This window comes from Heloderma suspectum, chromosome 1 (genome assembly GCF_057233095.1).
Source record: "Heloderma suspectum isolate Gila_16-S chromosome 1, 16-S_ref, whole genome shotgun sequence".
Taxonomy (NCBI): Eukaryota; Metazoa; Chordata; class Lepidosauria; order Squamata; family Helodermatidae; genus Heloderma; species Heloderma suspectum.
The window spans coordinates 68,483,681-68,509,211 of record NC_139458.1 but is presented as its reverse complement, the minus strand read 5'-3'; the positions used below and the strand labels follow the sequence as shown (position 1 = coordinate 68,509,211).

Below are 25,531 nucleotides of genomic sequence, written 5' to 3'. Positions count from 1 at the left end.
TGAGTAGAACCTAGGAACAGGCTTGCATTCAGTTCAACTCTAATGCAGAAACTGACTTTCTTTTCACACCAACTAACCAGCAGAAGTCTCAGGGAAAGAAAACCCTATGGAGATAAGACGTTTGATCCTAAGACCATTTTTTCTTTGCCCGTTACTCCAGCCTCAGGGTAATTGTCACCTTGCCAGTTATTGAGTTGAAGAGATATATCATTCATAGTTTTCAGAAAGCAGTTTTAAACCTATTCCTGAAGAAGGCCCCTAAAAATATCAGGGCAGCAACACGTTGAGCTGTATTGAAAATAAAGTTCTATTTTCAGCATCTTGAGAGGTGTTCTCTATCTATAGAGCTGGGTTTCCTGCACCTTTCTGTGACATCACTTTTTGATGGGGATATTTGCAACAGTGACATAAAGAAGGACACCCCCACCCCCAGCAGGCTTTATCAGTCCTATACAGTCTTGACTCTTTCCCTGTGAGCCCATAGCTGGGCTAGCAACCACGGAGAAAGCTGATGAGCAGTACACCAAAAACCACGGGAGCTGGGAAGCATGCTGGAAACAGTACCGTAGGCGAGAGTGTGGGCACGTTGCAGGGATTATAGTTAGTTACCAGACAGATGTAGAAGAAAGCTGTGCAAGCAAGGAGTATGCTGGGAAAGGCTGAAGAAGACAACAGCATGAGAGGGGTACATAACCTTTGTAGCTGAAGAACATCTGGAGAGGTGGTGCAAGATGAGGTGGCAATAAGAATGGCATTTGGAAAGCCAAAGAAGGAACCTATTTGAAGCAGTAGAGAAAGGTCCACAAAAAGCACCCTCCCATCATTTGACTTCGGAGGTGTATTTATTATGACATTTATATCCAGCCTTTTTTCCATTGAACTGAACGTGGCAGTCATAGGCCATCCAGGCAATCTCCCAGACCAGTTTAGCTTCAGCAAGGTTGCTGTAGCGTGTGCTTTCAGGCCAAACCCCGGGACCCAATCAGGGGTAGTCCAAGACATTTTGCTGCCTGAGGTGAAGAACAAGATGGCGCCCCCTCCCGGTCCATATACAAAAGCTGACTCGACTGGTAGAAGAATCTGTATTCAACACTGATGATGGGACACCATCACCTGAAGGCACAGGCTAACATAGGGGATGCAGAGCAGGCACATGGCACACAGGTCTCTCCTCCAACACCTTGCTTACGCCTCCCAGCATCTGCTGCCTGAGGTGACTGCTTCACTTTGCTTAATTGTAGGGCAGCCCTGGACCTGATGAAAGCTGACTTTTTCCTCTTCCTCAACACAATTCCCTTGTCACCTGCTAACTGCAATTTCTTATGATTAAATGGATCTCCCAGTTCTAAGCCGTATTGTTACTGGGCCTTGCTTCAGTCATGGAGGCCAGGCTTATAAGGTAAAGCTCTTGTGCCATGGCCTGATGTCGGACTGCCTAGCCTCTTGCTCTGCGTATGGAATGTTTTTCAGGTGGAGGACAACAGAGAAGGAGCACCAGTGAGTCTGCCTCCAGGACATTGCCGGTTGTGAGCAGTAAAGCCAGAGGGAAGGATAGACTGACCGGCAGAGCCAGAAGGTAGGGCAGCAGCTATAAATAGGCTCACTTTATCAGATACATAAAATGTTACCCTCAATTTGTGGATATATGTATACTCATGAATAGCGAGAGCGAGAGAGAAATAAACTGGGGTCAAAAGCCATGAAATGCAATTTGTACTGTCTACAACATTTCTATGCAACACTCAAATATATACAAGATAAGCAAATTGGCAATTCACAACAGATTTACCAATAACTTCTGGTGATAATTATCACTATGCTTTATTTATTTGAGCTCGAATAGAGATATCCCAGTCTGAACCTTATATATTTTATTGCATTTGGCCTAGTGTATATATTTTTTTCTATAACCGTGTGTTGTGTGTGACTGTGACAATTCATACATTTGATGAAGCAGCCTCTAGACATTGAAAGCTTATGCCACAATATATCTGGTAGTCTTCACAGTGCCACAAGATTCTTCTTTGCTTGTAAAATAGTAAAATAATCAATAGTATACACGCTTACCTAATAATATGCAAAGATCCTTCATAAGTACACCTATGATATGAAATGAGACATGAACAGCTTAGTTTAATGTGTGCTTAGCAACAGCCTTTTCATTTCCTTGGTGTATTTGTTGGCCTGTGGTTGAACTCAAAGGGTGTTAGAAACAGGGATTGGGGGCCATATTGGAAAGGTAATTAGTGAGAGAATACCTGGAAATGTATGATATAGTCTGTGTGACTTTTCACTTCTTTCTTGTGTTATGATGAAATGTACTTGTGCAGCCTAAAGTTAATGAAGATCATTATGTTAGCCTGTAATTGGCTTTGCGATATCCCCAAAATTCAATCAGAAGGGTAGTTGGGTTCTGACTTGTCTCTTTCAAATCTGATCTGGAAGATTTTGTTTATACTACTTATGATGAATTAACGAAATGTGGCTTAAAATTTGATTATAACAGCCTATGTTCTAGCCCCAAACAATTAAATTAGTGTAGTCTGACTTAATAGCACTCATTCTTTCTTAGTTACATTAGTTTCTAATCTACTCCAGAACCAAAGGTTTCCAGTGGTGTGTGTGCGTGTGTGTGTGTGTGTGTGTGTGTGAGAGAGAGAGAGAGAGAGAGAGAGAGAATGGGAGAGAAAGGAATGTTTACAGCAGACTTTTAAAGCTGTTATTCGGTGAAAGAATCAGAAATGTTCTCCATACCTTCCATTGTGTTTCACACAGGCTACTCAGAAACCAGCTGAGACATCAGAACACAACAGGAGGGGGATGTATTTTTGCAAGTGGTCAAAAAACTAAACATTCAGGGTTCAAATACATGCTCACAAACATATAAAAAAAACTTATTTGCCAGGTGATTTAAATGTGATTCACTTTATGATGGTAAGAAGTGCAAAAGGGTACTCTTCACTTGAAAGGGGGACTACACTTAGATGAATACTACTCTCAATTCTCATACAAAGTAAAGGTCTAAAACACAGATGAAGAACCTCCACTCTGCATGCTGAATTTGGCTCAGCTAGCCTCCCATTTAGCCTTTGAAGGCCTCTAGAGAGTAGCCTGCCCCTCCCAAAGCCATGCCCCTCAGAGAAGGGAGAGGGGGCAGGAGAATAGCTCCCGACTGGGCTGCAGCCTCAAGGAGCACTCCTTGAGGCTGCAGCTCAGTTGGCTTCGCTCGCTCCCCGCCTTACCTTTCCCTGACTGGGGAAGGCAAAGTGTGGGCCAAGATGGCTCCACACTGAGCTGGTTTCTCAGGGAGCTGTATGTCTCTTTGAATGGGGTGTGAGTGGGAAGTGTATATGTGTGTATGAATGGGGTGCGTGAATTAATTGTGTGTGCGTGTGTGTGTGAATAGGGTCTAGCCAAGCATGTTGGGGCCACATGCCATCAGTGGGGTGGCCCTGCCCACTTTGGTCTGTGACCCCAGTTAATGCTGGCATGGGTATGCTGACATGCTTGTTTGGAGCCAAATGCAGCTCCCCACCCCTGCTCTAAAATATCCTTACAGTCTCAATCCTATACCTACTTATCTTGAGAGTAAATTTAATTTAATTTAACTCAATGGGCTTACTTGTGAGTAAACATGCATAGGCCTGTGCTGTACGTTTTACAGATTAAAAGTGCAATCCTATGCATGTTTAGACAGAAAAAAGCATGGCTGGCTGCGGAATGCTGGAAGTTGTAGGACTTTTTTCTGTCTAAACATGCATAGGATTGTGCCCTAATTGAAAGAAGGTACTTTTAAAACAGTGTCCCACTCGTGAAATTTTCTAGTTCTCCATAGAATACATACTACCTTTATATTCACTGCCACCACTTCCAGTACATTTGTTTCATGGTTTGCCGTTCTCAGAACTTTTGCAGTCCATTCACAAACGTACCTTACAGTGGGCAAGGAGCTACTTCTTTAAAAGTTACCAATTATAATCTCTATCTTTGGGAGGACGACAGGTAACTAATTGTTTCAAGAACAGATTGTATCACAGAGGGAAATGAACATGCATTCCCTAAGGCAATAGTTCTAGGAAGCTAAATGCAACTAACCAATTATCCAGACTATACAGTGATGCAGCTGGGGCTGGATTACAGGGCCAAAGTCCAAGGCTCTGGAGCTTGGGGGACTCAAATGACCACCCAGAGAATGGTGGTTGAAGCGGGCAGCAGAAGCAAACTCTATTTATTCTTTTTCTTTTTTACTTTGTTTTATGTAATTATTGTGCATAGTACAATGAGCTTATAGTCAACAAATACAATAAAAGTCAATTGTTCAAACAAAATATAAAAAAAACTGTGTTCCCATTCTTGTCTGAGTTACATTAACAGTAGAACGTTCTTAGAGCACCTCTCATTTAATTAGATCCCTCTAAAATGACATTTGGAGTATCGGAGGCTTATTGGCCACTGTCCCTTTGTTGAAAAACGCAATATAGGGAAACCAGATTTGACAGTCCTATGATTTAAATGAGTTTAAAAATGCAAAACTGCACAAGCTCAGTGTGTGTGTGCGTGTGTGTTTTAAACCAGGATTTGCAATCCGTTTTATTGTTATTGATCTAACATCAGGAATGTAGAAGCAGTTGTAAAGCATGGAATGATGGTTGAGGGGCGAATAGTTGTGTCCTTCACAACAAGAGAGGTAATATGCATAGCTCCCCTCATGAGATCATGAAGTCCAGGGTTTGAAATGACCTAGCTATACCACTGACTACACTGAGAATATGAGTTCAACCATATGAGCAATTTTCTATCCCAGTCTATCCCAGAGTTGTTAAGCGACAATCCTGAAAAGGAGGCTGGGTGGGGGGTGCTAAATTGATTGATTGATTCATTCATTCAATTTCTGTACTGCCCAATAGCCAAAGCTCTCTTCGGCTATTGATTCATATTTGCTGTAGTCAGATTTATACTGATGAATATAAACTGTGCATTTGTTTGTTTGTTTATAACATTTTAAAATGCTCAATAATCTCATCCACCTGTAAGTGTAGAATCTTATCCAAAGTGGCAACCAAATAACCAAAGTTCTCTGGACAATTTACAAATTAAAAACATCAAATGCATAGGTTGAGTTGTTCCATTTTGTACTATTTTAATGGAATGACATTAACAGTTAATTTTAAAAAAGAAAAGAAAAGAAAGAGCAGCTCGCCATTCTACTGGAAAAATCACAGCTTAGTGGTAGAACTGACATGTGGACAATAACACAACTGTAAAGCGGTACAGTATTACCATGGGTGCAGCAGCCACTAATATTATGACGAGCTGTTGTTATGCATGGGAAGTGGAACTTATTCCAGGAGAGAGATGTTGTTGTTGGATTTTTCTAGCCATTAAATGTAGTTTGGGTGTTATACAAGTATATGTGCATATAATAAATCACACCTTTTGTGTCATTCCCTTGTTTGTGAATTAGGGTTTTCAAATGAAATGATTATGTTTGGACTCATCTTTATAAACAAGCTTGTGCCTGAAACTTTGGGCTGGTTTGCATCACAAATTTAAACCATTTGCTTCTTCCAGTTACTATGATCATTTCTTCTAGTAATTAGGCCCTGTTATATCATTCTCATTTCACAGAGCATATAAGTGGTCTAGGAAAGCAGAGTAAAAATAGCTGGATCTGCATTTTAAGGCCCCGCTGTTTTTATGGTTTTTTACAATTTCCTCCACCCACTCATTTTTATAAAAGTAGGCAATGTTTCTGTTGTAAGCCATTGTGGTCCAGCAGACCATCCAATCATTCCATCTTACAGTGTTCTACCGGCAGCAGGTTTTGGCAAGAAGACCAGCTAACCACCACCACTGCTTCCCCCCACACCCATCTCGGCTTGCCTATTCCCTTGTCCCGCTACCACTTATCTGCTCCTCTGCCATCTACCTCTACTGTTGTTGCAACAGTGCTCTTCCCAATGTTGGAAATTAAGTTATATGGCAGCCTTCCCCAACTTGGCACTCTCCAGATGTGTGGGAATACAACTCCCATTATCCTCAAGCAGCATGCCCATTGGCCTTTGGCTGAGGGTGATGGGAGTTGTCATCCAAAAAAATTGGAAGAAGCCTAGGGAAGGCTACTGTACAGTTGTTTCTGACTCTTGTTAACCATGTCATGCTGGCAAAAGGCCACCAGCATAGCTGGCCCAGAGTGCTTTCTTCCTAGGAGGGACAGGGAGGGAATGCTTCTGTTTTTCCAGTGATGGCACTGGCAAAACTGCAATTATTTCAGAAGGGCAGTTTGCCATTCACTTCCTAGATTGTTATGAATAGCAATTGCTCTGGGGAGAGCAGACTCCTCCCCACTTCTTCCATCATCGACCACTACTCATAAGTAGGGAGGGCTGAGAACTTCATTTGAAGTTCTCACCCCTCAGAAACAGGACAAAAAGAACTTGAGATAGCCATCATGACTAGTAGCCTATGTGCTACCTCAAGTACCAGAGGCAGAAAGCTTATGTATACCAGTTGCTGGGGAACATGGGTGGGAGGGTGCTGTTGCGCTCCTATCCTGCTTGTGGGTTTCTGGTTGATGGCTGGCTGGCCACTGTGTGAACAGAATGCTGGACTAGATGGACCCTTGGCCTGATCCAGCAAGGCTCTTCTTATGTTCTTAAACAATTTGAATGTGGGAGGAGCTGTATAACAGGCAGATATTCATCTTGCAAACTTTTCTCTGTCACTCCATTTGCACACTGGGAAAACCTGAACCTGTTGAATTTCTGCTCATCTGGGTTTCTGCCTGTACATTGAAAAATATGAACCACCTATTTATAAACTTTATGCACTGATTTGTTAAATGTTGTGCTGTTTCAATATAAATAGAATAAACTGTTACTAGTTAACTGCTCTTAAGGCATAGAGCCTGTGTCAGGAAAAGGCATGGCAACTTGGCTTTCACTTATCTTTTTCCAAGTTGGTGCATGTGAAACAGAAAATACTCTGGAGTTTCTCTTCTTGGGGGATTAGTTCTCAAGCTGTGGCAGTCTGCTGCGCAGATCACATGTTATTAGTCAAATGACAAATGTCTGGGAATAGAAATTGATTTTTATGATTTTTATGACATTGTAGTCTTAATAACCTTCTTTTTAAAGATTAATGGACTCTGATGAGCCTCTGGAATTAAGATAAATATGCTCTGTAGATGCCGTGAGTGCAAAAGCTGTGATGAATCTGGTGAATTTAAGCATCTTTATAACAGCCATTGCTGTAGGAGCTAACATGACTTATGTCCAGGCTTCTCAAAAAGGGAGGCATGAGGGCATGAACAGCTGCAGGAGGCCTCCCTGGCTACGGCAACTTCACTTTTGAGCATCTCTTGAACAAACAGTAACAGGGAGTACCACTGAATACCCCCAACTGAGAACCTCTTTTCCCAGTATCATAGATAGTGGATGTTTGGTGGTCATATGCTTTAAGATGAAATCCTATGCTGTGTTGGCTGGGGAATGCTGGGAGTTGTAGGACTTTTTTCTTTCTAAACATGCATAGGAATGTGCCGTTACTCTTTCATCCCACTGATTGGTTATTACTGGTGTGATGAAGGAGCATCTTCGGCTTTTGATTAATTTCCCATCACTTGGCAACAATTCTTGCTATGGTTAATCTATGCAGTATAGGTTCTTGCTTATCAGCAGGAATGAGAAGCTTTACATAATTCAGCAAATGAAAGGTAGTCTAATTTTAAGAGATTTCTCGTTGATTTCCTGGCACAGTGATCCATAGTAAAAGTTTGCACTCCTAACAAACTCCTTGTTGTCCTTCTTGACAACTGTGGATTTAATGACTGTGAACAACTAAGTGTAACTAGCTGAATATGCCCCTCTTCTTGTAGATTTAAAAAGAGCCAGGTGCAAGGCCCTCTGTTCTGCCGGAATGAGCTTGCTCCAAACTAAAGAAAGAAAGTGGGGCTGCCACAGCACACTGAGGTTAGATAAAACAGCTATTCCCCTACAAGGGCCAGAAGCCCTTTTTATCATCAGAAGATTTGACAGGTCCCCTATGTGTTATTTGCTGTTTTACAGATGGGATGCCAAGGAAGGTGAAGAAATGCCCTTTGTAAAGGATGAACCTGATAATCAGGTCAGTTTGCTGAATAATTTGCTCAGGTACGTGTAGCAAGCAAAATCATACACCCAGTCTCACATCTCCCCTATAAACTGCATTAATTAATCCAGAACTACCAGCCCCTGGTTCTAAACTCATCAAAGTAGAGTAGAATCCTCAGTTATTCAGAGGCAGAATAGATGAGGCCCCTATTGATACATGACCATTTTCCTGATGGTTTGTGTTTTGTTTTGTTTTTTAAATTGAGATGCAGCTACAAGGACCTGTGAATCTGATTTGAGTAGCGGAGTGGGAGAAAGAAGATGCTTAACCTTTTCCCTTCAGGCTATTTTTCTGATCAACATCTACCCCACCCCCTCCACATGGAAAAGAAATTGAGGCTCTGTATCTTTACCCTTATGGGTGAGATTGCATATGCGCACCTTAATTTTCATCAGAAAAATGGCCTAAGGGGAAAGGGTTAAGCGTGTTTGTCTGCTGCCATGGCTGTGATCAGAATTGCAGCTCCCATAGCTGCATTGCAGTTTAAAAAGGAGGAGGAGGCAGCTTCAGGAAACTGGTCATACAGCTCCTGGCATCTCTTTCTACTTTGACCCGTATAAGCTTGCACTGAGATAGTGAGAAAAGCTAATCTTCTAACCCATCTGGTTGTGAGTATGAGGGCCAATTCCTGTATTACCAGAATGGTGCGGGTGCTGCTTCCTTGTGCTGTAGTCCCATGCTACCTTGGTGCTGTTTACAAACAGGAATTATGTAGGTCTGGCAAATGATGTGATTATTTCCTACATCAGTGGTTAGAGTGCTGGACTATGTCTCAACCTAACCTGCATCACAGGGTTGTTATGGAGATAAACTGGGTGGGTTTATCTAGCTTATTTACCTTGAGGCCCTTGGAGGAAGGGTATGATAAAATATGGGATGAATGAATGGATAAAAGTATAATCTAGGGAAAGTTAGTGCTGATGTGGGAAGAAACTATGTATTTCTCCAGCCTTGTGGTTCCTGGATACAGATATTATTTGAGATCCAGCCATTGGGAAAAGGAAATAATGTTGCTTTGGTAGAGTATGAATCAAGACTTCACCAGGTGGTTAAATGATGTACAGACATAATTAATCCATGTTAAGTGATCTTGAATATGTACCTTAAAACTGAAACCTTGTAGAGCAGGCTGGGGAACCTCTTTTGGCCTGAGGGCCAGATTCCACCCTGGAGAAACTCTCAGGGGCCTCATTCCAGGCAAAATTGAGCAGGGCTGAAACAATCACACACACACACACACATCCTAAATTCCACTGTTACCAATTTATAATAGGAAACATGTCCACTCAGAAGAGCAGCATGTCTACTCACAAGTAAGCAGGAAAGAATAATTCAGCAGCACTTTCAAACAGCATCCCAGACACCAAGCTACTGCATGTGTACTCAGAAGTAAGCACAAGTACCATGTCCACTCACAAGTAGGCAGGGGAAGGCTCTGTATGTCCACTCACAAGGGAGCAGGGCAGGTCTCAGAAGGAAGCAGGACTGAATCACTTGGCAACTTCATCTCCTCCCCCTCTGCCCAGCAGGGAAAAGCTTTTTATCTTCAGTCAGCAGCTGATCAGAGATAAGCGCTTTACCCTGCTAAACACTGAGTAAGGGAGCCTTTTTCAGTGCTAAACAAGGAAAATCACTTAGCCCTCCGTGGCAGGAGTGAGGCCAGGAGAAGCAGCTGCTGGGCTGGATGGGGAAACCCCATGGGCCTTATTAGGCTGTAGGCTGGAAGTTCCCCATTCCTGTTCTAGAGGGTGTGTGCATTGCATTATTTAGCAGATGGTATTGGAGAATAAGGAGATATTTGATATGATCCTAGTCATAACCTAGTCTTTGACATAGGGCTGATCTACATTGCGCCCGCCATCGCAATGAATTCAGTGTCCATCGGGTTAAACGCTCTCGCATTAAAACGTGATTATTCACACTCAACCATTTTCCCCGTTCCAGTGCTTCATCGAATGCACGAGCTCGGTTCACACTTGAGCGCTGTGCTGTTTTCCTGCCGTTTTCCTGCGCATGCTTGTCTGATCTCAGATGCTAAGCGGGGTCAGCCCCGGTCAGTAGTTGGATGGGCGACTGCCTGGGAATCAGGCTTCCTGCACTGAACAGGGGGTTGTTCTATCCCTTCAAATGAGACTAAGTTTTACCATCCCCCACTCCGGATGTTTTTTTAAAAAATTAAGGCGTTATCCTCACAGAATCGGGGCTTCTCCGCGATGTTTTTTTTTTCTAATCAAGGCTTCACAACTTCGAAGCTTCGAAGATCATGCCTCAATTAGAAAAAAAAAAACATTGCTGAGAAGCCCCGATTCTGCAAGGATAACGTCTTAATTTAAAAACAAACAAACATCCAGAGCGGGGGATAGGAGGGTGTAAAACTAATCTCATTTGAAGGGATAGAAGAACCCCCTGCTCAGTGCAGGAAGCCTGATTCCCAGGCGGTCTCCCATCCAAGCACTGACCGGGACCGACCCTGCTTAGCTTCCAAGATCAGACAAGTGCACACACATCCAGCCCTTTGCTTGTTGCTGAGGAAACTGGGGCTGCTGAGGAAGCTATGTGATCAGTAACCAGAAGAAGACATGGGGCTGTCAAGAGCTGTGATTGGGCAGGAGGGAAATACAAACACGTTGTATATGGACAGGTGGGAGAGCGGACTACGACCGGATATGGTAGCAAAGGCGAATCAGAGCACATTAAGAGGAAATACCGGGATATTAGGTATTGAAAGCGGGAGCATGGAAGTGGGAAATTCCGGTTCCAGTTCAAGGCAGGTACTGCGCAGTGTGAAAGGCGGGTGGTGAAACCTCATTGGAAGCGAAAAAAGGCGGTAAGTAAGTATGTAAGTAAGGCGGTAAGTATGGCTGGTAATGCAGCCATAGTGAAAGTCTGTTGCTATAGTTGAATTATCTCATCAATTAAAGGCATTTCTTGTAGATAACTACTGATATTTATAATATTCATGGGCTCCAACGCTTTCTCAGTTTCCTTAGAAGGAGGTCACTGGAGACTTATAGTGTTTCTCTAATATAAAGTTTATTTACACATATATACAGGCTGAGCATAAGAGGAGATTTCAGAGCATTAACACTCCAACAGTTTCCTGCTTCCCATCAGATGTCCAGGGTAACCCATAGTGCCATAGGATTTTCAGATCCAGTTCCATCGTGGACTGCCTGAAACCACAGACTTAGGTTGCTTCTGTTGTTCTCACAGAACTCTGACTTAGCACATTCCTTAGGGAACTGGGAGAGAAGGAACAAAACAGTCTACTTATGGCCATCTCTGAGGACAGACACCACTCAGCTAATTTCTGGGCTAAACTAGCCCAACTGACCCATTCTAACAGTCTGTTTTCATAACCACAGACTCACAAGGTTGGCGGGGGTGGGGGTGTCTTGAAAGGTAATTTAGACCAAGCCCAAACTCATAGCACTAGTTTTGGATGGGTAATCTGTCCTTTCTTTAAATGAATAGTGGAATAAGCACTAAACCTGTCATTCTAGAGATCCACCAACACTGAACAATTAAAGAATCAAGCTGTGGCCGGTGAAGAAGTCAAGGAGCATAACTGCCTAGCAGGGTTAGAAAAGAATGAAAAGCCACACTCCATGCCACAAGCCAAAATCGGTGGAATGAGTCCATCTGCAGGTGAAGACCAGGGCGCAAATGAAAAAGCCAGGATATGTCTTACCCAAGATATGTCTACAGTTGCCGTGGATGAGACTGAGGCAGTTCCCAAACTCAGTAAGACAATAATTGGAGTTGCTGTGTTCCCCAAGGGCAACTGTATAAAGAGCAGCTCTTGCCAGGAAGAGACCATGGCACAGGCTTCTGGAGGTGCCCTTAAGGAAATTAATTCCACTGTCTACGAAGTTGGCTTAGACAAAAATGCACATTCTGAAAGGAACCCTAGTGAGGACTGTGCAGAAAAACTTAGCGAGTTGCCAGTCAAGGCAGAAGTAGATGGTGGAAGCCAAGGACTGTCAACAGTAAGACAAGTGGGAGAGATCCAAATTGCTGCTGTCAAGACACAAATACTCCCTGTGAAAAAAAGTGATGCCTCTGCCTGCCTTGTACATAGGGAGGAGTCCAGGTCTCTAAGTAAAGAAATGCCAGACAGAATGAATGAATCTGCAAAAGGGAAAGAAATGAGGAATAAGAAACAAGACAAACCTCAGCCATGCAATAAAGAAGCACAGATTTAATATGAGGTAGAACACATTGGCTCCCAAGATGCTGAAGGTAAGTGAGTCCTAACCATTCTACATGGCATTTATTTATGTGGATTTTTAGCCTTTCTTATTCCAAGGGCTCAAGCCAGGTATGATTGAACCCTATGTCTTTTAGGTATAAGTGAGATCACTTACATCTAGGGATGTACAGATTTTGTAAAATCCATTCCCTCTGCATTTTATGGATTGTCAGGTGCCCTTCATTCCATCATCTGCTCATTGACGGAATTGGATTTTTCCAATTTCCCAAATTCACTCAAATTCGCATGTGAAAATGTGCAAATCCCCCCAAAATGTGCATTTTCATGCTTTAGCTGATGAGGGAAATGCACAGTTTTGGCCACTGCTTTTTATTTTACATCTTTTCTACAAAATTTGCATAAAGTTCCAGAAAGTGAAAAAACTGGTTTGCAAATCCATGGAATCCATGCGACTCAGGAAAAGCTGGTCCACTGCAGAATTCATGTGTCAGATTCATGGAAATCCAAAGTCCTTTGATTCCACTGTGGATTTCTCCAACATCCCTACTTACATCTAAAAGACATGGGGCACAATCATCCCTTGAATTTCTCCTACACTAGCCCTACTGAAAAGAACCCTAGCAGTGCCAGATCATGGTAATGCTGCTTCCATTAATTATACCAGAGTTTGAGTAGGACAACCTCCTGCTGGATTGTAATGATGGGTGAATCTATCCATTTCAGTTTCACTCAGTTTCTAATTTTTCCGACCGTAACTTCATTTTGGCCTGTTTCCACATCAGTATGCAAATTCAGTATTAAAAAGTCCAAGCTAAAATTCATATGCATTTTCATGCATATTTCCCCTAATATATGCATTTTTATACACACTTTTCCTAGCATGTGCATTTTTTGCAAGTGATTTTTCCCCCCTAATATAATGCATCTTTATGAGTTTCCCCTCATATATGTATCTTTGTTCTAATTTTTTGAATTGCAAACTGCACCTCAAAATTTTGAAAGTATGGATTTCACTGTGTTGCAGTTCATGAATAGGTTCAGGACGTGTGAACTGGGTAAATCCATATAAAAATTCAGATCAAACTAATTTCTCCTCATAGAATCATAGAACAGTAGGGTTGGAAGGGGCCTACAAGGCCATCGAGTCCAACCCCCTGTTCAGTGCAGGAATCCAAGTCAGAGCATCCCTGACAGATGGCTGTCCAGCCTCGTCTTGAATGCCTCCAGTGTGGGAGAGCCCACCACCTCCCTAGGTAATTGGTTCCGTTGTCGTATTGCTCTAACAGTCAGGAATTTTTTCCTGATGTTCAGCCGGAATCTGGCTTCCTGTCACTTGAGCCCATTATTCCGTGTCCTGCACTCTGGGATGATGGAGAAGAGATGCTGGCCTTCCTCTCTGTGACAACCTTTCAAGTACTTGAAGAGCACTATCATATCTCCCCTCAGTCTTCTCTTCTCCAGGCTAAACATGCCCAGTTCTTTCAGTCTCTCTTCATAGGGCTTTGTTTCCAGTCCCCTGATCATCTTTGTTGCCCTCCTCTGAATCCTCTCCAGTTTGTCTGCATCCTTCTTCAAGTGTGGTGCCCAGAACTGGACACAGTACTCCAGATGAGGCCTAACCAGTGCTGAGTAGAGGGGAACTAGAACTTCCCGGGATTTGGAAGCGATGCTTCTATGAATGCAGCCCAAAAGAGCATTTGCCTTTTTTGCAGCCACATCACATTGTTGGCTCATATTCAGCTTGTGATCGACAATAATTCCAAGATCCTTCTCACTTGTAGTGTTGTTGAGCCACGTATCCCCCATCTTGTAACTGTGCATTTGGTTTCTTTTTCCTAGGTGCAGAACGTGGCATTTGTCCGTATTAAATGTCATTCTGTTGTTTTCTGCCCAGTGCTCCAGTCTATCCAGATCACTTTGAATTTTGTTTCTGTCTTCCAAAGTATTAGCTATCCCTCCCAATTTTGTGTCATCTGCAAATTTGATCAGCATTCCCTGCACCTCCTCCTCCAAGTCATTAATAAAAATGTTGAAGAGCACTGGGCCCAGGACTGAGCCCTGCGGTACCCCACTCGTTGCCTCTCCCCAGCTTGAGAAGGTCCCATTGATAAGCACTCTTTGAGTCCGATTCTGTAGCCAACTGTGGAATCCTCCATCCTTAGTGTTTTAAATCCTCAATTACTTGTCCCTTAAGAGTCTTGCTTGCCATCTTAAGCATTCCCAATTTCAGAACAGGATGTTAATCAACCCAAATCCCTTCATGGCTGGTTATTGGTGCTCTTTTCAGGGTATACTTTAATTGTTGGTTACTGGTTATTCTTTTTGAAGATATTTTCAAAAGTCAACATGCTATATAGTTCTGCACACAGATCCAACAATTTCTTACATGTATCTCCAACACAGAAACAGAGCTTCCCTTGCCCCCAAGGACTGCCCCATTCCTTTTGATGGAGGCAACTGATTCTGGATATGCATTCTGTTTCTGCATGCATTTTTTGTACTCCTGCCCCTATTGGAATGGATGGGGACACATGTGCTAGAGCTCCATGCAGAGAACAACTCTATGAAGTTATACCCCCGTTAGAGGTGGGGACCTGAGGGATGAACACAGTAATATGCCCGAGGCTGACCCAGTGAGCCAATGGCCGACTTAGGATTTGAACATCCCTTTCAAAAATCATAGAATAGTAGGGTTGGAAGGGGCCTACAAGGCCATCGAGTCCAAAATAGATAACATTCTATCAATTGAATGAATGCCTTCCTTTTAAAGACAGTAAATTTTTATTTCTGATTTTTGCAACCACTACCAAGCTATCCAGTATGGAATTCAAAGTCGCTAACTTTGGCATGGATCATGTGGGATTTCAGAAGACCCTAAGGAGATAAGTAACCATGTTTCTCAAATGTTGAGGCAATGAGTGTGTTCAGACAATTATATCTTGGCTTAAACCAAGATAAGATCAAGCCTTTTGCCTGCACATGCCTCTTGCCTCCCTGTGAGCCAGCAAACAAACTAGGAAGTCTTCAATTAACTATTGTTTCCCATTTCATCCCAAGCCAGTAAACAATGGAACATGTCCAGAGGAGGGTGACAAAAGGGGTGAGGCACCTGGAGACAAAGGCCTATGAGGGAAGGTTAAAGGACTTGGTTACATTTCACCTGGAGAAGAGATTATTAAGAGGTGATATGACAGCTATTTTCAAATATTTGAAGGGCTGTCACATAGATGATGGACCACATTTCTTCTTTGTTGGTACAGAGAATAGAACCTGAGCCAGTGGGTTCAAATTACAAGAAACAGGAATTCAACTAAATTCAATTAAGAAGAACTACCTGATGGTACCAGCTGTTCAACAGTGAAGCAGATTGCCTTGAAAGGTGGTAGACATCCTACCTTCCTTAGGGAGCATTTATATGACCCCTAGACAGCACCTGGGGGGCCATAGGAAACTTTGGATTCCCAAATTTGAGGTCAGAGACTGTGCTCTGACCTCGGAGGAGGGAATCCATGCTCTGCCCCCTCCCCTTGCAGCTAGCTGCACCAAGTGCCTCTCCGTGGTCAGGAACCCGGCCTTGGAGAGGGGGTAAAGGGGGCATTCCAATGGGTGAGGAGGTGAATGGAGAGGGCAGGATATGAGCTATCCCAAGGCCTCTCCAGCCTCCTTCTCTCCCCCACCGAAGCGCCCCAGATAGATGGGCAAAAAAGCCTGTCTAGTGAAAACGCAGAGTGGGAGGACAGGGAGGTGATGATCACCTCAGCCGCTCCTCCCGCTCCACACTGGATGCTGGTAAGCCTTTGAGTTCAGAGGCTTCTTTGAGTTCAGAGGCTTATAAGCATCAAGGGCAGAAACAATAGGATTGCGCCCTTAGGGGTTATTAAGCAGAGTTTGGATGGCCAGCTATGAGGTATGCCTTAGTAGTGGATTTCCTGCATTGGTCAGAGGTTGGATTGATGACCTTTGTGGTTCTTCTAACTATATTATTATATACACAAACGAATAAACATTGATGCAGGTTGTTTAAAAAAATCAATAAGGCAGCTTCTTATGCAGCTTTGTACTAGCCCTGGTCTGTTGATCTGCAAATGCAAGTGATTGAGTGAAGAGAAACCGCCTGTGAGAAAGTATGGAAAAATCCTTTGCTCTTACATGCAATGCCTTTTTTAAATGTTACAATACTAATATTTGTTTTATCTGAAAATTGCCATAATTTAAGTGTTTTATGGCTTCATAGAATGGCTAAGTTCCTTCTGATTCCACACATTTCCGCATAAGTGGTATGGCCATATTTCTTGATACTAGCATCCGTTAGTGTGTCAGTGACAGATTTCACATGCCAGGCCACTAGCTGTGATCTATTTCTACAAGGAAACAGCTCAGAAACACTTGACGTTAACTCTTTGCTACCAGTGTCTAATCCATCAGTATGATTTCTGCAAAAGAATAATGAGATGTAGTGAGCTGCCTGTGGCCTAGCATGACATTGTGAAACTCTGTTCTTTGCTCAGATTAATCAGAATTGCTCCAGAGGTTCTCAAGCATTTTCCCCAGGCCTAAAGAACATTACCTCCTCCCCTTTCCCTTGACACACAATTGTGGATAGTAATATGTATAGATTAGTGGGGACCACTCCTAATTCATAGTAGATAGAGCAGACGAAGCAAATGAAAGGATTTATTTCTCTTCTTTTGCCCCATCTTCCACCCATCCATCCTGCACCTGCTTGCCAGAGGCTCTCTGGTAGTCACAGTTCTGTGGTAGAGCATACATGCTTTGCATGCAGAAGGTCCCAGGTTCGATCCCTGTCATCTCCAGGTTAAGAGGGATGGGGGAAACCCCTGTCTGAATCCCTGGAGAGCTGCTGCCAATCAGTATGGACAATACTGAACTAACGGACCAATAGTCTGATTCTGTATAGGGCTGCTTTCTATGTTCCAGCAGCCAAAAGACCTCTCAGACCATTGTGGTGCTATGGTCAGACCTCTGACAACATTTTTCCTTTCTTCTTCTTCTTCGAACTTCTTGCAGAGCAAGTGCATTGCAGAAGAGTAAAGTTCCATAGTTGTGCCCACCGTCTTTATTTCCCAGTGTGAGAATACCTCTGGTCCCCAGAGAAATGAAGATGGGAAATGAAGATAGCAGGCATGACTGCACAGCAGTGGACGCACCCTGCAAAAATGAAAGGGGGGGGATTACGGTAACTACTGCTGTAACTGCCATTTATAACCCAATAAACCAGGGGTGGGGTGGGATTGAGCAGGTCCCTCTTTCTTCCTTTTAAAATTCTTTGCCCAGGAAGGAAAACTGACCAATCCCCCCAACCCAGGTAGCGGGAAGTAATCAAACAGGGCCCCTCTTTCTTCCTTTTAAAACTCTTTACACAGATTGTTGGACTAGGGAAATCGGGATGCACTTCTCCATACAAATTGCTACAGCGTAGTGTAGATAATGCTTTTTTTAACCCATTGTGCTTCCCCCGCCCCCAATATTATTAGTTTAAAAAATGTCCTGTCCCGCTTTGTACCATGTATCTGCAAGAACTCTAAACTGTAGCTAAAACAACCAGAACAATAAAGGAGAGTGGAAAATGAACAGCCCAGTTCTACAGTGTAGAATTCCATAGAACTTAATATTTCTTCTTCAGCTTTGTACCCTTTCCTGAAGAACGGGAACTCTCCCCCACCCCATGTAAAATCAACATAATTCATTAAGGCGATTGCATTCTTGTGACTCAGGAATGGATGAACAGATGTTTACATTGAGTTTCCAGTGTCAATGCATAACCTTTTTGAAATGACCTGATCCACAGATTTATAGAGTTCCATTATTATAACTTTGCAAAGGAGAAATTAAATGTTCCCCCCACACTGTGGCACATTAATATAAGAATATAGAAATGGCTTTGCTGAATTAAATCAAAATCTGCCTACCTAGGGTCAGGGCCAGACTGCAGTGAGCCATCAGCATGGTGTTGCCGGTGAGTTTCTGCCTCTGCCACACACCCTGTCTGCCAAATCCACCCACCAGCCCACTCACTTGGTAGCCAAAGCCCCCTGCCTACCTGCCAGCTAAAGCTTCCCTGCACCCACCACCAGCCCTGAAACCTCCCTCCCATTTTTTCTCCACTTTCCGTAGCTGGCACCTCTGGTGAAGCGCTGCTGCACCCACTTGGCGGAGCCTGGCCCAAGCACGGTTTTTAAAGTTGCATGCCTGGGGTGTTTTTGCCTATGTTATAAGTAGCAGCAATCTGAACCAATTAGAAGCTTCCTTTGGGAGGACATGGCCAGTGAGGGCACAGGGCAGTCTTTAAGTTGTTCCTGTGCCCTCATTGGCTGAGTCTCCCCTAAGGGTAGAGTTTGATTAGTTCAGATTGCTGCTACTTAAAATGTAAGGTTAAAAAAACCTTTTAAAATGGGGATGCTGTGGGGAGTTGGATGGCGGTGGTGGCAGCAATGGCCCCGGCCCCCAGTCCTGTCCCTTCTGAGCTTCTTGGGCCTGTGGCAGTTGCCTGCCCATGCCGACTGCTGGCGCCAGGCCTGCATCTACCCCACCATTTCCAACAGTGTCTAGTTGGATGAGTCTTGACGCACAAGCAGTGTGTGAAGTACATGAAAAGCAAATAAATGGTACATTATAACAATGTATTTAATTTCGATGAGCTTGTAAGTATAATAAGTAAACGTTCTTATCCTTGGGAAGATATTAACCTGGGCTGTCTCTGCGTCCTCTGTGTGCCCTTCTTAAAAGCTTCCAGTATGATCTGCAGTTATGTTTTGCACTTGCGTCTGTTACCAAGAGAATTACAGGTGTTAGTGCTAGAGGATTTGGTCGTCAGTTCCATCTGATAATGCACTCGAGTGTTAGTGGCTTGAAGATTACGCTGAGGGAGAAGCAACACAGAAAAGGTGAAATCACATTGAAAGCTTGAATACAGAGGTAAAGAGTCTTTCAGTGACTGTAGGAAAAGAGAAGACACAAGGTTACAGAAAGAAATGAGGAGTATGGAGGTGCTTTGGCATAAAACCCTGTTCCTCAGTGAGAAGCCTGCAGACCACATCAGGCCACTGAGTGTCTCCAACCTGCCTTCTGAACGTCTGACTCTACTCTGCCTGATACGCCACTCTCCCTGCTCCTCAGAATGCTTGATGGCACCGGTGGTGCAGTGGTAAAATTTGAAGTGCAGGCAGGCACTCATCGTGACAGTCCCCATAGCCATGCCCCCAAGGAGAGTCCAAACATTCAGATAACTGTGTTGATCCAACAAACCAGTTCTGGTAGTTTTCATCTTCATCAGGAGCAGGTCTTTGGTAAAGCTAATGGGTCTTAATTGCCCTTTCAAGACAAGCCCCCCCCCCAATACTTTACATTGTTGTTGTTCAGTCGTGTCCGACTCTTCGTGACCCCATGGACCACAGCACGCCAGGCCTTCCTGTCCTGCGCTGTCTCCCGGAGCGTGCTCAAGTCCATATTCATTGCATCAGTGATGCTATCTAGCCATCTCATCCTCTGCCGTCCCCTTCTCCTTCTGCCTTGTAATAGGGAAGAATATATTGTTGCTGGGAAAAGTCAACCATTCCCCTCCCCAGCTAACATAAGGATTGCAGCTCAGCTCAGCGGGAACAGGGAATTCTGGGGGGTGGGGTGGCAGATGACATCAGCATCCCTGTTAATCAAAATGTGCCGGTTCGTTGTTCCTGTGAACCCTGGCTGTACTAAACCAGTGCATGGCATCCTCTCCTACCAAGACTCCTGGAGCCTTTTTTTTTGGTTGAAAGGAGCCATGTATTTTTTAATACATCTCTGTGGCTCATAGTAGTTTGGGTGGTGGGGTGAAGGTGAGAAATGTCAGGGGGAGAAGAGTTAACCATCACTCCCCTATGCTGCAAACCAAATCCCCCACCCCCACCCCCACCCGTGGCTCCTTTTAATGAAAGAGAAAGAAAGCAGAAGAGCCAGCCACAGATCTCCAATATCACATCTAGTTTAGTCCTAATTTAGTTTAGTTTAGTTCCTGACTGCAAACAGTAACTGCAGGAGAGTGATTCTCAGTAGTAAGGGAAGGGAGTTCTTTCTGTGAGAAGGCAGCAGTCCTTTCCTTTATAAAGCAGAATTTTGTGTGCATCTCCCTAGAAGGCCAACCCATCCTATGGTCCCCTTCAGCACAAATCTAAGGATGTAGTCCCATGCATGTTTGGACAGAAAAAAGTCTTGCAACTCCCAGAATTCCCCAGTCAGCCATACTTGTGGGAGAATTCTGGGAATTGTAGGACTTCTCTGTCTAAACATGCATAGGATTGCACCCTAAGTTGCACAATCTCTTCAGATATTATAGACCAATCTGCCCCAACCTGCTGCCATCCAGATGTTTTGGACTACAGCTCCCAGTGTTCCTAGCCACTGGCCATGCTGGCTGGGGCTGATGAGAGCTGAAGACTGATATATCTGGGAACAGCAGGTTGCGGAAGGCTATAGAATCTCAATTTCTATTCTTTCTTAGTAGGAGCTGCCAACTCTGTTTTACCTGGCATGTTCCAAAGGTGAAATGCTTTCATTTTCAAACAGAACTCCATACCAGAGCGAAAAGGGTGATACAGCACAGAGCAAATAAGAATGCTTTCATATTACCATAAGACTGAAAGAGCGAGGAGCTGGGGCTATAACTCGATGATATAAAGCAGGAGGCATTCCCAACAGATGATGTTAGGAATATTTTCCTAACTCCGCTTTCATGTGTGCAGTTCATCTCTATGGCTTCTTTAGTTGATCCTAATAAAAAGTTTTATCCTACTGCTGCTTTTGAAGTTCTCTTCTTCTCCTCCTTCTTCCTGTAAACAGCAAGAGTTTTCTCCTTCTTTTAGAAATGTTTAAGGGCAATTGTCATTCCCATTTTTGCCTTATTTTCTCTAAGTCAATAATTTTCAGACATTTTACCTTCAGGGAACCCTGTTCACACTGATGTGTCCATTGCGGAAACCTATGTGCCTACCATGGCACTCTGGGTAATGTTCATAGGTCCGTAGTCAGTTTGTGTGGAGCTTAGGCCAAGCTTATTTGGTCTCACCACTGCCCAGCATGGGCTGAGAGTGCAACCTAGAACAGGGGTGGGCAGACTTTAATTCGTTTGTTTGCAGTAGAATCCCAATATCCACCCAACAGAGCCAGGTTAGACATGCACTTAGAATTAAAGAAGAGATCTCAGGCATCATATCTGAACAGGGAACTGCAATGTAGGGGGAATGGGGGCATGCATGCTGGCCCCTCCTCCAACATTCCCACATGTGGCAGTCCATTGCCGCCCTTCCTGCATTGATGGAAAGATCTGAAGGGCTCTATATGCTTGGACAGGCATAGAAGCCTTTGCTCAATCAGGAACCCTGATAAAGCAGAATTCCCAATTGCAGGGAGGCTTCTAAGCGTCTAAGGGTGGAGTGGGTGGGAGCTGGGACATCAATGGTGGGACTGGTGTGCTTGGCCCCATGCTCCTATACATGCTGCAGTTCCCTGTTTAGGTATAATGCCCGAACAGGGCTGGTGCCTCTGACCATGTTCTGAGCCTAGGAATTTGTTTTCCATATCAGAACTGAACTGAGCTCACAGTCCTTTCACACTAAAGTTAACTGCTACTTATCCCAAGCTTTCTTCATTTCAGCAGCCTAATTTTAGGAGGAAAAATACATTTTATGGTGGCTACTATAAAACAATTGGAATCAGAAACCCTTCCCAATCTACTGCAAATCAACCAGAGATCTATCAGTAGATCCTGGTCTACCTTCAGCCCACCCCTGACCTAGAACACACCTCACACATACCTGTGGCTGGACATTGCAAAGGAAGATCAGTTGTTGTTCAGTCGTTAAGTCGTGTCTGACTCTTCGTGACACCATGGACCATAGCATGCCAGGCCTTCCTGTCCTCCACTCTCTCCTGGAGTGTGCTCAAGTTCATATTCATTGCATCGGTGATCCTATCTAGCCATCTCATCCTCTGCCATCCCCTTCTCCTTTTGCCTTCAATCTTTCCCAGCATCAGGGTCTTTTCCAGGGAGTTTTCTCTTCGCATTAGGTGGCCAAAATATTTGAGCTTCACCTTCAGTATCTGTCGTTCCAGTGAGCAGTCAGGGTTGATTTCCTTTAGGATGGACTGTTTTGACCTCTTTGCAGTCCAGGGGACTCGTAAGAGTCTTCTCCAGCACCAGTTCGAAAGCATCAATTCTTCGGCGCTCAGCCTTCCTTATAGTCCAGCTCTCACAGCCATACGTTACTACTGGGAAAACCATAGTTTTGATTATACGAACCTTTGTCGGCAAGGTGATGTCTCTGCTTCTTACTATGCTGTCTAGGTTGGCCATAGCTTTCCTCCCAAGGAGCAAATGTCTCTTAATTTCATGGCTGCAGTCACTGTCTGCGGTGATCTTGGAGCCCAAGAAAGTAAAATCTGTCACTGCTTCCATTTCTTCCCCTTCTATGTGCCAGGAAGTGATGGGGCCAGATGCCATGATCTTAGTTTTTTTAATGTTGAGTTTCAAACCAGCTTTTGCACTCTCCACTTTCACCCTCAACAAGAGGCTCTTTAGAACCTCTTCGCTTTCTGCCATTAGGGTGGTATCATCTGCGTATCTGAGGTTGTTGATAATTCTCCCGGCAATCTTAATTCCGACCTGTGATTCATCCAACCCCGTGTTTCTCATTATGTACTCTGCATATAAGTTAGCTGTAGTTTATGTTCTCATTGAGGAACCCTGATGAGAGTCCACGAAAGGCCAAGGCTCCCTGGAGCAGTTTGAAACTCTGTGGTTGAGGCTGGTGGAGACTGGTGGCTGCGATGTCAGAACCTGTCAGAACTCTAAGGGTGTTCTCCAAGGTGCAAAGCAAAGCCCCTTGTTTGACTGGTCCTTATTGAAACCTGGAGTGGATTCACCGCCCCACTGACATCAAGCCTCCACTGCTTGAGGCTAAACCATGGCCAGTACCTCCAGCTTTTCCTCATGTGATTTGTTTTCTAGAAACGTTATCATCCTTGTAGCTCTCATGCTCTGCTTCAAAGTGACAAGAAATAAATATTTACCCAAAACACAAGCCTAGAATCCCCTGCAGAATTTTTAGTGGCATGCCAGGGAAAGCAACAAAGGAAACAAACTACAGAGGCTTTTTCATTCAGTTCTCTCAAGACTATTAATTTCAAGATCTCCAGAGAAAATACAGCTGGGGTAAATTTCCAAAGCACAGTGGGGTGCTGACGTCAACATTCTCCCCTGACATAAATAGCAGCAGTTTGGCCAAAGCCGCCTATGCTGCACGTCTGAGAAGGACGTAGGAGGAGGTCAGTTTTTTACTGCAAGGCAGTGCTGAAGGATTTAGCGTGATTGAACAACACCAAATTCCTTTTCTCAATAAATGCATAGGAATTTAGGCAATGAAATGGGTGCTTTTCCCTCACTAGAAAACTAAGTTTGGGAGGATGTGGGTATAATATAGCTACAGTCAGAATTTATGGCAGGGGAGGGAGGAAGAGTGAGGCAAATATTTGAGGTGGAAGGTAGACCAAGTATTTGTGAAATTGACCCAGTAATTCAAAGAGAAACAGTTTCATGAAATGACCCCTTCCCTAATTTTGTTTCTCGTAATCCATTTTGCTGATTCTTCAGCAAGTTTACTTAGAAGTTTCACTGAACTCAGTGGGGCTTCTGATTAGACACGCGCATGATTACACCGTTAATCTCTGATTCCCTCCTCCTAATGGCATGGAATGACTTTTAAACCTTAGGGTCTGCTTTTGAATAACCTTTTGACATCTGGGGGTGGGGTGGGGTAGGTGGGTTCCAAGGCATTCTTATTAGAAAGAAAGAAATCCAAATGTAAAATATGTTTTCCCCAATAGTTTAAAATAGAATTGCATGGAATCGCACACTGTGATTCTGTATTTTTTTAAAACAAGACTGCTTTAGCCACTGCCCTTTCTTTGGGGGGTATTTATTAACATGGCATCTATTGAATAAAAGCTGCTCTAAGAATAATATCCCTGCCCCATAAAAGTCTTTGTTTACCTATTTTCAGTTTTCATGCTGTAGAAATAAGAAGGAAGCAGGGGTGAGAGGATATGAAGGTCTAGCTTTGTTTGCTCATGCCCCCTCATGCATACTAAAACAAGGGGACAGGTTTAGAATTGGGGCAAATTGAGCTTTTCTACATGTGGCCGTTAATTGCTGTATCTGCATATGGGTTTGTCGCATAATTGAGATCCAGGCTCTACACCAAGAGCTTTTCCTTTCCTGCTTTTCCTCTACATAACCTCTACGTGGAGCTTTGCTACAGTGGAATAGCGCAAATACACAAGTTGTTATTTCGCTTTCAGAAAGAATACCACATTTTTGTCAGGGGGCCCTAGCCGGCCTCTTTCAGCCTACTCCAGTAGCCAACTCCAGACACAGACAAAGGATTCTTTTCAAAGCTTTATTCCTCTTACAACTTAATAACTCTATCACCAGCGACTAAGCTATGAACAGCAGAGTAACCTATGCCCCGGGTTGGAAACAGTTGGTCACGGTTGAACGAGAATCACTTGCAGACCCTGAACTTATGAACACGGTTGAACAAGAATCACTTGCAGACCCTGAACTTATGAGAGTCCCTCCCCTTTTCCCTTGGGTCCTCTGGACGCGACTGTTGCTTGCGCGCCAAACGGGCGCTACGCCTCCTTTCCGCGGCTTCCATAGCTCATCGCTTTTTGCGTCTGCGTCGAGCATCCAGCCAGCCCTCCTCCCACGCTCTTTCACTCCCAGGACCGCTATCTACGTCTGGAATGCTGGCAGGAGGAATCTCTGCCAGCTGCAGGGCCTGGGAGGGACGAGCGCACTCCTCTCCCACGGACGGCTGTTCCTCCTCAGAATCAGAACTGCTCTGAGGTTCTATGGGCTCAGTGTCCACCCTGACAATTTTCCCTGTGATAGAAAAACCGGGAAAGGGCTCTTAAAAAACAGATGCAAAGCTGGAGGATCGCGATGTCATCTAAAGAGCCCGTGAGCAACTGTGAGTAAAGAATCACAAGCGCAAAATAAATGTCTCATGTAGAACAGGTCATTGTCGCTGCAATATGAAATCTTGCCTTGCAGAAGGGCCACTTCCAGCAAATAACCCTTTGGTAAAGTCCTAAAGTGCAGAAATAATACAC

General features: G+C 44.0%; 1 protein-coding gene across 2 annotated transcripts in view; it reads left to right on the top strand.

Annotated features, from left to right (window-relative positions):
* Positions 1 to 25,531, top strand: part of CCDC9B (coiled-coil domain containing 9B) — a 102,182-nt gene that overhangs the window by 72,773 nt on the left and 3,878 nt on the right. For both annotated transcript variants that reach the window (XM_084845234.1, XM_084845240.1), the window contains 3 exons: positions 1,471 to 1,576; positions 8,067 to 8,124; positions 11,655 to 12,393. In XM_084845234.1, coding sequence (XP_084701360.1) covers positions 1,471 to 1,576; positions 8,067 to 8,124; positions 11,655 to 12,356 — 866 coding nt within the window. In that variant the 3' untranslated portion in view covers positions 12,357 to 12,393. The remainder of the gene's footprint in view (positions 1 to 1,470; positions 1,577 to 8,066; positions 8,125 to 11,654; positions 12,394 to 25,531) is intronic.